The sequence below is a fragment of the Silene latifolia genome, chromosome Y (genome assembly GCF_048544455.1).
Source record: "Silene latifolia isolate original U9 population chromosome Y, ASM4854445v1, whole genome shotgun sequence".
In the NCBI taxonomy this organism is placed as follows: domain Eukaryota; kingdom Viridiplantae; phylum Streptophyta; class Magnoliopsida; order Caryophyllales; family Caryophyllaceae; genus Silene; species Silene latifolia.
In genome coordinates this window covers 410,488,159-410,502,481 of record NC_133538.1, presented here as the reverse complement: position 1 = coordinate 410,502,481, position 14,323 = coordinate 410,488,159, and the positions used below count along the sequence as shown (strand labels likewise).

The 14,323-nt window shown below is 38.4% G+C and overlaps 1 protein-coding gene across 1 annotated transcript; it reads right to left on the bottom strand.

The window, feature by feature from the left end:
- Nucleotides 1-849: 849 nt before the first annotated feature.
- LOC141632318 (uncharacterized) lies at nt 850-1,209 on the bottom strand. The gene has a single exon (XM_074444875.1). The coding sequence runs from the start codon at nt 1,207-1,209 to the stop codon at nt 850-852; it is 360 nt and encodes a 119-aa protein (XP_074300976.1).
- Nucleotides 1,210-14,323: the final 13,114 nt, after the last annotated feature.

The following is a 14,323-nucleotide window of genomic DNA, read 5'->3' as shown; positions in this document are numbered from 1 at the left end:
GGTCAACGGTGGGTCCGGTCAACCTCTGGTGTCCCACGGTCAAGGTCATAGTCTCGGGTCAGTCAATGGTTGTCTATTTAAAGAGTTATATTAGTCTTAAGGTGAGTATGTTATGGGACGATTATATTATTACCTTGTGACGATCTCTTAGCTAGTTCTTCCTCCTTTTCTCTGATGTGGATTATTTCTTCCTTCTTTTTTTCTCTTATGTGAATTATTTGTGTTTTATGGTGAAGAAGGTCTATTTATATAGGTAGGTCATCGGGTATAAGGAAGCAATTAGGAAACTATATAATTTTCATATTTACTACTATTATTAGAAAATACAATTATTATTGTAATTACTATTATTATTACTATTATAAAAGATAGAAATACTAGTACCATTATTACCATATTACACGCCTATTACTCGGCTCAATCCGTCTTCCCGACTCGTCCATTATTTTATTATTAATTACCGTCTTATTTGCAATTATTAATATAAATGCCTTTTTAATTAATTATTTGAATTACATAATTTATTTTCATAAATACTTATCAAATTACGGGGTATTACAGACCACCAGTGGCTGCCTGCTTAGCGAAACTAGCCTCCTCAAGTGTAAACATCGAACGCGCTTGATAGAAGGCAGGAAGCGGGTCACGCTGACGAATAATCCTCTCGACATTCTGATAAGCCTCGGTGAGACCGGAGACCAACTGGAGAACTAACCTACTAGTAGACACCGGAGCCCCCACATTTTTCAACTGATCTGCTAATGAATTGAGGCGGTTACAATATGCCGAGGCCGAGGAAAAATCTGACATTTCAACATGAGAAAACTCTTGTTCGAGAGTGACGGCTCGCTACTTTTTATTGTCTTGGAAAATATCGGCGAGATGATGCCATGTAGCCATGGAGGTGGTATCGGTCTCAACGATAGTTTCCAAAAGATCAGTGGTTACGGTTGAGTAAATCCACTGAAGGACCGTCGCATCGAGGGTTTTCCATAATTCTTTCTCAACGTCAGTGGCGGGAGGCTTAGGCAACCCACTCTTTGGCTTAACGATGTGATGAAGCACGCGGTTAGGTTTGGTGTGATCCGTGAATAAGGCAACCCACAATGGGTATTGGTCATTGTCTAATCCCAGTTTAACAGTGATGTAATTGGAAATATTATTATAGGCAAAAGCCGGGTGAAAAGTCGTCTTGTTTTCAGGTGCCATTGGATGACGTGAGGTCTGAGAGACGAGAGGTCGAGAAGAGGAAGAGGGCGGCTGAAAACAACGAATAATTAGAGAAGAGTGGAAGCGATTTTTAGAAGAAGAAAATCACTGATACCATGAAAGAGATTAATGGATGGTTTGTATTGCAATCATATGTGATGTTAAATACAATTGTTAGCCTATTATTTAGGAAGGGAATCACTACTAATTAGGAGCTAAATATAAACAAACTAGGCAACTAATTTCCCATAAATTAGGCAACAAGTAACTAGTAAATAATTTACATAATATTTACTATTATTCTTATTTACTATTATTCTATCAGTTTGCTTAAAATAAAATACGAAGTAGCAATTGGTACAATTGTACAATATGTCTCTATAGTCAATATAGTTTAATAGTAACAAAATTTAATATAAATGCATGTTCAACGCAAGGAGGAATAAATAGAATTATTGTCAATAGAGCAAATTATGAGAATTTACTTTCTATGTGATGCCTGTCGTTGTGTGCACCAAAGATAATATTTATATTACCTATTAAAACTAACAGATGCTAGTGGTAACAGGGTCGAACCACAGGGAGGCGATGCAATTATTAGTTGTCTAATTTAAGTCCAGGGTAACAAATGTGGAGGTTTGATTTGATTTAGTCTGTAACTAATGGCAACAAATGAAAAGTAAAGTAAACTAAAAGATGAAAACAAATATTAAAAGGGTGCTAAGATGGTCGGTTCACTATAGTTTCGGCGGCAATGTACTAGGTAAGTCTAAAACAAACACGTGAGACGGGAAATAAGAAGTCCTCTCGGTCCATTCTTATAGGTAGCATCTTTCGATCCCGCTACAGGTCCCTAATATCACTAATACTAACTTCCGTCCTGAAAAGTGACTAAAAAGGCTAAACTAACTCATCTCTCGATCTTATTAATTTAGTCGTCTTAATTAGGTAGGCTATCTCCCTTCCCTATCTTTCGATCTTTATTGGGTCGGTCAATTCCTAAACATTCAACTAGTCACGTGCACTCGATTCGTCAAACATAGCAATTAAATTAGATAAATGGAAGCTAATCTCACGTGGCCAGTCGATCGACCAGGGAACCCAGTCGATCGACCATGGCGCGATTTCTGTCTACTATTCTAATGCCGGCTACTTCTACAGATTCCCTACATCCTAGCACAGGGTATTTAGCTACTCATTACTATAATGAAAACAACATTAAGATTAAGGAATAAGACTACTGAATTCATGATTGAAATAATTAAACAAACAAATAACATAAAATGATAATTTCGGCTTCGGGAAACTAATCTAGCAATTCTATACTACGAATGAAACCAATAAAATTGAATAATGGGACAGAAGAATACCATATAGAGGAATTTTAAAGGAAAGATCAAAACCGAATGCAAAACAAAAACTTTATTGATGAACGAATAATATTCTTAAGAAACCTAATTATTAATGATAAACTAAAACTTAATGAAAACTAGATCAAAAACTGGATGATTGCTTCCTCATGTCAGGTTACGTTATATAGGAATATAACGTAACACTTATTCCTAAACCTAATATATAATGGGCTTTGGAATTCTCGTTCTATTTCTTTAATTTTGATCACCAGATTATGGTCGATCGACCATGCAAGGCATCGATCGATCGACTAGTCTCTTTGAGCAGTGGCCTCTGATCTTCGTGCTCTGGTCGATCGACCATGGAGGTCAGTCGATCGACTGGAGTAGCTGGTACTTGGCTTAAAAAACTTCGTGAATTAGTCTTTCGGGCCTCGATATGCGCACTAAGTTTGTTTCTTGAGTAGATACTTCACGTCAAATGTAATGCAAAGTACTCGAGGACGGATTTAGCTTTCTTTCCGCTGGATTCTTCACATTTCTGCAATAATGTACAAAAACACAAAAGTAGGCGGAAATGGGGAAAATAGTAGCATAAACTACATAAATGAGCTCTAAAATGCGTGTAAAATGAGGTGTAAAACATCATATAAATGACACGCATCAAACTTCCCCAAACCAAACCCTTGCTTGTCCCTAAGCAAGAACTAGACTCGATCCTACAACCTAATTGAACGAGTTCAATCTCAGAACGAAATACAACCGAATAGCCTAACCCAATTTAATGCACCAACTAACAATCAACTAGCAATATGAATCATGCAAACGAGTTATGAAGTCATTAAAAACTGCTGAACCGTCAACTATAGAGACTTATCAATTCAGACTCTCACGGGTCACTCATATCACTCAATAAATAAAGTTGAGTATATGTAAGGATAGAAAGAATTCATTTTGTAATGACACTCACCTAACTACGACCTATAAGAACAAGCCTGCAATCTAATATGAAAATAATCTCTACAAACGTACATATGCATTCCATCCAAACAGATAACCATGACACATGCCGAGGTAAATATGAATATGTGAGGTATGGGTAAGAAGGGGCTAAGATAAATTCGGATAAAAACAGAGTTAAAAGCCAAGCTAGTAACTAAGGGAACCAAATTATGACAACATCCAACTTCTTGCTCAAAATTTCAATCGAAACGGTGCTAATAGCAAGCACAAATCTCACAATCTCCGATATAATTGTAATTCCCCAAATGATGATAATAAAGCATGGGAATAAAATCACCAACTGATCAAAACTCCAACCTTGTGATTTTCGAATTTCCATTTCCTCGGGCTTCGGTCGATCAACCAATATGGGCAGTTGATCAACCGGATTATACAGTACAGCATGCGTTTTTTCTCTTTTTTCGAATCATTTTTCTTCTCTCCTTTTTTTCTTTTCCAATTCTGTTTTTTCCTTCCTTTCCTTCCTTTTTCATTTTCCCAACAGCTCAAAATGAGCATTAACTACCAAAAATGAAGTAACAATCCCAAGAACATAAACTACTAGCTTGACAAGGGCAGGCTAAGTGTAGGATGTAGTAACGGGACAAAAAGGCTATTTTTGGCAGTGTGAAGCTTATGGGCAAAATGAATAAAGGAAACCTCTTCCACATGTGTCAACAAACCACAAACCAAACGCATACAGGTATTAAGCAGATCAAGTTCATATTTATGCAAATTGATGTAACATGTCTCATGAGGAGTAACTACTCACAATCTAGATAAACCGGTCACAGATGACACCAGTTATAAGCTCTAAACCTCAGAAAATGATGTAGTTTGCCAAAATTCTAAGTCAAGTCTCAAGTCCAGCAAATAATTAACGAAAACTCGTAGACTATGCATATGATTCTACTAATAACATGTCAATTGGCAAGGCTTAGGCATAAACGGCTGAAAATGCAATGTCATCATTGAAATACTACCGTTCCGACTCAACCTATATGCTAAAATAAACGTGCATTTTTGAAATTTTTCAATTTTTTTTTTTGAATTTTCTGTATATATAAGAGAAAATAAACAACAATGCAAGACAAAATGTAAACGTGAATGCAAGCAAATGAAATGCAACGCAAAACCCTTCCCCAAACCAAATCGCACAATGTCTCCATTGTGCAAAATTATGTAATGAAATAAAAGGAAAACGGGAATTTGCGTTAAATTAACTACATAAGACATGAAGTAAGGACTCGGAAACTCACAAGACTTTAAGCGCAGCAAAAGGAAACCTCCCCAAACCAGCGTGAGCTAGGAGGTTTCAGTAGCTAGCAGTGCTACCATAAAGTACCTGAAAAGAAGCAAAAGTACCACGCATAAATCCGAGAAAGCAAATTATTAAACGCAAAATTATGTGGAAAATAAAGAAACGGAAGAAAACAGAAATGAGTCGGAGAATAAAGTGGAGAAAAGACTCCCTCAACTCCGCAAATCGACCAAACACAGCAGGGGAATGATCGAAAACAGGTACAGCAGCGCAGGGTGGTCGATCGACCACATCACCCAGTCGATCGACCAGGGTGAACAGGAACAGAAGCTTCTGGAAGACGCAGCTCAGTCGATTGACCATAGGAGGTAGTCGATCGACTGAAATACCTGCTGTAAGTTCTGATTTCTTCGAATTAGCTCAATAAATTGAGCTATCGAGGTCTAAGAACCTGCAAATACACACAATGACACGCCAAAATTTGTGCAAAACCCAAAGCAATAGTCTAAAGTATTTAAAATCCTAAGCAAACTAATTAAAATGTGAAGTCTCGCACACACAAAAGCAATAGAAAGAAAGTTTAACGAAAGCAAATAAAATGTTTGTAAAGTCTTAATCACGTAATAGTTGATCAAGAAAGGCCACGGAATGGCCCACTTGCTCGGCTTTTGGCTACAAGAGGTAGCCTCTAATGTGCTCATCTTCTCAGCTGCACTCTTCTCAACTCCAACATCCGCAGAACACAACGGATCAACAGCTTCAGCATCTCCCCAATCAATGACCTCTTCTGGCTCATCAAAGTCTAAGTCGGACTCCGTCACTTTGGCTGACTCCTCATCAGGCTCCTCATTAGTGCCATAACTAAGACATCCTAGACCGCCTCTTTGAACGATTGGCTCCTTCACAGCTGGAGCAACATGCGGCTCTTCCTTCCCCAAACCAGCTCATGCAACATCCAAAACAGAAGAATCTTCCTCCAATTTGCTCCCAATCTGGGGCGGAGGTGTTATAGCAGAAACAGGCATAGAGACAGGCATGTCAAATAGCATAAAATAGGATTTCTTTTCGGAAACCATACTTCAAGTTAATGGCCACATGGGGTCTTTCTTCATAGTTGTCTGGGCAAAGACAATGGAGTGCTTCCCCACTTTGAAGGTCAGAGTCTCTGAACCAACATCAATAACTGCACCAGCAGTGTGCAGAAATGGTCTACCCAATATGATAGGAATGTGGGCATTCTCGGGCATATCTAGTACAACGAAGTCAACAGGGAAAAAGAACTTTCCTATTTGCACAGGAATGTCCTCTAAGACTCCTATATAATTTGGACCGCAGATCGATCGACCCATCATCTTTGTCATGTTGGATTTGCGAACCTAGTCAATTTCAACTTCCTAGCAAGATTCAAAGGCATGACACTAATACTGGATCCTAGGTCACACAAGGCCATCTCAATAGTAAATGTGCCAATACTACGTGGGACTGAAAAACTACCTGGGTCTTCTAGTTTGTGAGGTGCAGTGTGGGTCAGATAAGAACATGACTCCTCAGTTAGTGCGACAGATTGCACAGTTTCAAGTGACTTCTTTTTAGATAAGAGTTGCTTCATAGATTTCATGTAAGCAGGCACTTGATTAATTAATTCAAGAAAAGGAACTTGTACGTTTAAGCTACGAATAACATTTTCAAAATTTTTAAACGATACATGTTCCTTCGTCGGGACCAATCTCTCTGGATAAGGGGCTGAAAGAAGTAACTTAGCCCTCTCCTCTAGGTCTCGCATGCCGGCATCGGTGGATTTAGGCTGAAAATCCACTACCTTCTCCTTGTTGTAGCTTGACCCTTCTTCAGACCATCTCAAGAATGAACTATTAATCGTCATCGGGTAATATTTCGGAACCGGGACTGACCCATCAGCATTTGGGTCTTGCCTCAATATTTTCGGAGTAGTCGTACCCCGAAACAAGTGGTCCCTCAAGTTATTTGGCATTGGAGGACGAAAAGACACACGATCAGAAGCGTTGTCAGTCGATCGACCATGTTGGTCAGTCGGCCGACTGACTTCTACAGGACCAGAAGTTGTTTCACTTCGCGGACTGGTCGATCGACTGGGTATGTCAGTTGATCGACTGACATATCTGCTGATCGTCTTTTTCTTGCTATTATTCGCCACTGCCTTCTTCTTGCTTGGTCCCGCCTCATCTTTTCCAGTAGCTTCCTCGACCATAGTGGGTCCATCAAGGGTAGACCCACTCCTCAAAGTAATAGCATTAAGGGTCTCCTTTTGATCCGTCTGCGACGGTAAATGCCCCGGAGCTCTAGTTGCACTCTTGCTAGCCAATTGAGCAATTTGGCTCTCTAACATCTTCATCCCAGCCTCTCTAACTTGAGACTCTTTCAGCAACAAATTTTTCAACTCGGCAAATTCGGAACCTTGGGACTGCTGCTGCTGCTGCTGTGGAACATACGGAGGTTTTTGATATGGCTGCTGCTGCTTATGAGGGGGCACATAATTCTTCGGCTGCTGCTGCTGTGGAGGTGGAGTCGGATTTAGGACATTTTGGCTACTCCACCTCAAGTTCGGATGGACATTCGGCTCAAAATAGGTGTTTGTCTGCCTATAATGCTGAAAGGCAGCACAAAACTCATAGGGAATGTTGCAGTTGTCTTAAACATGTCCTTCTCCTCCACATCTCTTGTAGACGAAAGGACCGTCTGAAACAGCATTCACATGATAGATCCCTCCTTTTGAAGCTCCTCCCAATTCGTACTTATCAAATCTCGCCGTGAGAGCCTCTAATGCAGCTACAGAAGGGGATTCAGCACTTCTCCTTTCATTTCCCCTGGAATTTCCATACTCAGCTTTATGGGTGGCCAAATCATCAATAATCTTTAACCCCTTAGTCTCTCCAACATTCTCCTGGAATCTACCCTTTGCTGCCGCATCCAAGATAGCCCTCTGATCGTCATAAAGCCCATTATAAAATTGATTGCATAGGCTCCACTTCTCAAACCCATGGTGCGGAATAGTTCGCACCAGCTTCTTGAAACGGACCCATGCCTCATGAAAATTCTCATCCGGACCCTGTTTAAAGCTCGTGATCTGAGCTCTAATGGCATTTGTCTTCGAGGCAGAGAAATATTTCTTGTAGAATGCCAGGGCCAGCGACTTCCAATCAGTGATCCCGTTAGCAGCTCGATCCAGGTCTCTGTACCACTTCCTTGCAGCATCACGAAGTGAGAATATGAACATGGTTTCCTTCACCTGGTCCTGGGTCACACCGGTTGGTGGGGGTATGGAACAGCAGTAATCAATGAATGTCTCCATATGTTTGGCTGCATCTTCATTTACAGCTCCCCCAAATTGGTTTCTCTCAACCAAGTTGATATAAGACGGTTTCGGCTCGAATTTTCTATCCGTCCCAGGTAGTGCGAATCCCTTATAGAGATTCTCAGCTGTCGGCTCAGAGTGACTGGCTATACTCGCTTCTTCAGCCATGTCTGGAGATGTGACGGTCTCAGCTGAAGAAGTAGAAATAGGTGACGAAGGTGGATCCTCCTCAAAAAGCTCGTTCTCATAGTAACTAGACAGAGTACTCAGCTCTTCCTCTGTCGGCAATACTCTAGATGATCGTCTCAACTCACGCAAAGTCAATCTCAGGATTGAACGATAGTAATTCACCACCCTGTGACCTGCGCATAAGAAGAAACTACAAGTAGAATATGAGAATAGTTTAAGGAACAGATGTCCCTTAAACTAATAGAAAGACTAAAAATAGAAACAACTAAAAATTTTAAACAATTGCCTCCCCGGCAACGGCGCCAAAATTTGATGCCTGTCGTTGTGTGCACCAAAGATAATATTTATAATACCTATTAAAACTAATAGAAGCTAGTGGTAACAGGGTTGAACCACAGGGAGGCGATGCAATTATTAGTTGTCTAATTTAAGTCCAGGGTAACAAATGTGGGGGTTTGATTTGATTTGGTCTGTAACTAATGGCAACAAATGAAAAGTAAACTAAACTAAAAGATGAAAACAAATATTAAAAGGGTGCTAAGATGGTCGGTTCACTATAGTTTCGGCGGCAATGTACTAGGTAAGTCTAAAACAAACACGTGAGACGGGAAATAAGAAGTCCTCTCGGTCCATTCTTACAGGTAGAATCTTTCAATCCCGCTACAGGTCCCTAATATCACTAATACTAACTTCCGTCCTGAAAACTGACTAAAAAGGCTAAATTAACTCATCTCTCGATCTTATTAATTTAGTCGTCTTAATTAGGTAGGCTATCTCCCTTCCCTATCTTTCGATCTTTATTGGGTCGGTCAATTCCTAAACATTCAACTAGTCGCGTGCACTCGATTCGTCAAACATAGCAATTAAATTAATTAAAACGAAGCTAATCTCACGTGGCTAGTCGATCGACCAGGGAACCCAGTCGATCGACCATGGCGCGATTTCTGTCTACTATTCTAATGCCGCCTACTTCTACAGATTCTCTACATCCTAGCACAGGGTATTTAGCTACTCATGACTATAATGAAAACAACATTAAGATTAAGGAATAAAACTACTGAATTCATGATTGAAATAATTAAACAAACAAATAACATAAAACGATAATTTCGGCTTCGGGAAACTAATCTAGCAATTCTATACTACGAATGAAAGCAATAAAACTGAATAATGGGACAGAAGAATACCATATAGAGGAATTGTAAAGGAAAGATCAAAACCGAATGCAAAACAGAAACTTTATTGATGAACGAATAATATTCTTAAGAAACCTAATTATTAAAGATAAACTAAAACTTAATGAAAACTGGATCAAAAACTGGATGATTCCTTCCTCATATCAGGTTACGTTATATAGGAATATAACGTAACACTTATTCCTAAACCTAATATACAATGGGCTATGGAATTCTCGTTCTATTTCTTTAATTTGCGCATCAGCTCGTATTATGGTCGATCGACCATGCAAGGCAGTCGATCGACTGGTCTGTGCTGAACAAGGGCCTCTGATCTTCGTGCTCTAGTCGATCAACCATGGAGGTCAGTCGATCGACTGGAGTAGCTGGTACTTGGCTTCAAAAACTTCGTTAATTAGTCTTTCGGGCCTCGATATGCGCATCAAGTTTGTTTCTTGAGTAGATACTTCACGTCAAATGTAATGCAAAGTACTCGAGGACGGATTTAGCTTGATTTCTGCTGGATTCTTCACATTTCTGCAATAATGTACAAAAACACGAAAGTAGACGGAAATGGGGAGAATAGTAGCATAAACTACATAAATGAGCTCTGAAATGCGTGTAAAATGAGGTGTAAAACATCATATAAATGACACGCATCACAATGCACATTAAAATCTATAAAAAAAAGAAAGTGTTCATCTCTATCATTATATGCCCATACTCCATATACCAAACAGGTTCAATACCGATATTGTATTTACTTTGCCAATAACACCTGAACATAAAAAAGTCATGGAATTAGTAAATAACAATAATAAAGTATAAAGTACAAATAATAGTGACGGATAAAAATAGATCAGTTGACTATACTACACGAAAAATCATGTAAATAAATCAGTATTAGTGACAATCTAATATTAACATGAAAAAAAAAAAATACTTGACTAAACACGGTGACTCTAATAAAGATGCACATAGTAGGGGGGAAGGTGTACTCCTATTTATATACTTCGTAAGCTACGGAATATAAGACTCCTAATAACTCTTTTCCAATTCTTACCTTGTATGAGGGAGCTGTTAAGCATTAGACTTCTGAAAGAGTTGGAGACTCGAGAGTATTTCGAGAAAATTGAACTCTTTGTAATCGCTCGAAAAAAGCTTCCTTTAATAATATACTAGATTTGATGCCCGGGCGATGCCCGGGCCATTTGTAATATTTTGTTTGTTGAACTACCGTTAAACGTTAAGTTATAAAATAACCAATACAATTGTCAACTCCCATCAACAAATGCTCCATTCTTCTGTTCTTTTGGGCTGAATGAAGTTGAACTGAACTGAATTGAGCTTAAGTGAGTTGTAGCAACTTAATTGAATTGAAATCTGCTCAGATGAATTGAGCTGAAATAGGCGGAGATTAACTGAACTGAGTGAGCTGAATAAGTGGTGAAATTAAGCTGAAAAGAACAGGGTCAAAGAGGCCCGATGGGAACCCTAACTTTAAGTTGACAAAATTACTCATCCGAATACATTTATAATTCACTAAATGTTGGCAAAATTACGCACCCTGACATACTAAGGTTAGCTCGTTAGCTACTCGTAGTACTTCTCTCCCAAATTGGACAAATGCTCACTAATACATACTTGCCTTATAGGGATCCTGCATTTTTTAATGTTTTTTTAGGGAGGAGAGCATACGGTAAATATGATGTTAATCGAATATAAATTTATATCTAATTTTGTGACTTTACCAATTAAATTATCTTATATAAACACATTTAAATATATATAGATCCAAGCTAATATATTTATTTCATATAAGAGATAAAGATGTAGACTGTTACAAATAGAGCTGGGCACCGGTCTGAACCGGACCGGAACTGGAATCCAAAAAACCATGGATTGGAAACCGGACCGGTTGGACCAGAATTATTTTTACATACCCTCTTTTTCAAATTTCGGTTCAAAAAATCGGACCGGTTGGACCAGAATGAACCGTTTCGATCGGATTAAATTACCGTACACTTGTTTTTTTATATAATATTTAAAAATAAAATAAAAAAATACAATAATTCCGATTTTTCCGGTCCAAGACCGGACCGGAAACCGGAGTCTTTAAAAATGTTGGACCGGGGACCGGATCGGAATTTTTAATTCCGGTTCCAGTCCGGTAGATTCCGGTCCGGACCGGATTATGCCCACCCCTAGTTATAAAAGGCGATATTAAGGTGTAAGAGGTGAAATATACGGATTAATTCATTAATTAGGGGTAAAAGTGGTATTTGAAAAAACGATCTCTCATTAAGTCAAAGAGGGAGTAGTAATTTACTTGTAGTGATATTAATCTTCTCTAACTTAATGAGAAACCATGTCTTCAAAGTTTTAGTGCGTGAAGAATTTCCCAATGCAATAAATTCAAAGTCCTAGAAATTATAGGATCATATTTGTGATTGTATGAGGGTAACCTTGAATGTACATACTCTTTGACTGAAATAAGGGCTCCAAGTTCAATTTCATTCGTACTTGTAAATGTGAGGTAACTTGGGATGCAATGTTGGAGGAGTGATTTAATCCCACCGAGACTCCTAAGCCTTTGGAAACAAAAAAGTTGGAATTTACGTTGCTCGAAATATTCCGCAAAGTAGTGGATGAGCTTTGGATTGCTCCACAACTCTAAAAATCTAAGTATGCACACACTTAGATGGCAAGTAAAATACTTAATATATATTTATTTCAAAGTTTACTTTTAAAACTCGCATAGTTAAGAATTTATGATGCAAATATGTAGAAAACTATGTGAAATATATGACACAAATAAATAAAATGGGTAATGTCATTGGCCGGGTAGAGTGTACAATGATGAATGAAGTTCTTCATTTAAATAGTTGGATGATTTGATTTACCTTGTATTAAAACTTGTCAGGTTATCCAAATGACGGCAAAGGTTAAATAATTACAGTTCTTCCTAAAAAAAAGTTACAGTTTTAAAAAAAATTACAGGTCTAAAAATTCTCCTAGATCGATCTAAATTTGCATGTGATTGCCTTCATACTTGTGGATGTGGGGATTTGATCGCAATCCACGAGTTTGAAAATCGTTTGGAGTCACCACCAAATTTAAGGAAATTTGGAAACCATTTTGAAAGCGAGATTTGAATTCGTTGTTGAAAGTACGTGATGGGAAGATCGTTAATAAAACACCCACCCCAGCCCGTTACAATAACGGCCTCTACTAAGTACTACGATGGCTAGTTGGATAAGACTATGATTCGTTGTAAAAGAATGCAAAACACCATTTTGATCCTAACATGTGAGCTTGGTTTCTAATCGTTTAATGCATCTAATCTACTTTGTCCAAGTGATTTAGCATGTGAGGTTGATTTGAACTATACTAACAAGCATTCACAAGCATGGCTGAGATGGGAATGGGGGAGCCGTTGGGGAACTAACTATTATAATCCAGACAATTCTCGTCCTTGAAAAACGCCTACTCGGGCCTTAAAAAACGTGCCAATGATGAGGCCACGGCTTACATAGGACTTCGTCCTTAGCTTCATCATCGTTTTGCGCACTCACTTCGATTTAATTGATTAAATACTTCGATTTAACCAACTAAAGCAAAGGTTTTGTAAAATCATTTTGACTTAATAGAGGACTTACAAGACCCATATTTAAAGTACAAATTACATTGCTTGAATTAATTACAAAATTACAACGATTAAATTACAATAACAATTGAAATGAAACCGCAATAACTAAATAAAACAAAAAAAACAAACCAAAATTGGCACGAAGGCCGAGGCATCACACGGCCAAAACATGTGGTCAACGTTGACTATTCTAGTCATCGAGTGTAATGAATCGGATGCTAAGCATGCGCAATTCAACTAGCGAGAAATCGTCATAAGAAAAGATGAATTCATTTAAATTATTGAAAGAAATTCATTTAAATTGTCCTATGTCGGGTTTTGTATGACCTATGAATGTCTATTTCATTTAACATGCATCCTACATATTAATTTGGTCAAGTTTATGACTTTACAATGATAAATGATACAAATAACATACATGCATCATTAATCAAATAAAACAAGTCTAACATGTGAATTAATCTAATTATTTCATAATTAAAATTAAAACAAAATATGAGACATGTGAGAACGAATTAAACTAACTAAAATTTCATTTTAATTAATTTAAAACATGTTATCGTCGTGCAATTAACAAATTGTTTCATTTTATAAAGTGAACATGCAATTATTCTAACTATTAGACCTAGCAAAGCTGACCCGACCCGAGAAGGCTAAACCGAGACCCGAAAATGACCCGAACTTGCCGGACCCGATATGACCCGAAACCCGAACTGACCTGACCCGACCCAGACCCCACCTGAAACTTGATTGACCCAATGTTGACCCGACCCAAAATGACCCGGCCTGAAATGACCCGACCCATAATTGACCCGATCCAAAATGATTTAAAGTGACCCAAAATGACCCGAAACGACAAGTACTAAGTCAAATTAATGTTATTTACACAAAATAGAGTTTCATTTGTTAGAATCATCCTATATAAATAGTTAAATTTTCAATATAGTGTTTCGTAATCAAAATAGTACTAATTAAAGTGTTTTAGCCATTAACCCGAAAGCGACCTGACCCAAAATGACCCATACCCGAAAATGACCCGACCCGAAGTGACCTGACAAAAGGTCACCCAAAAATGACCCGAAACCTGAAATGACCCGACCCGATCCGAAATGCTTACAAACCCGAACTGACCCGACCCATGCCCGACCGAATGAC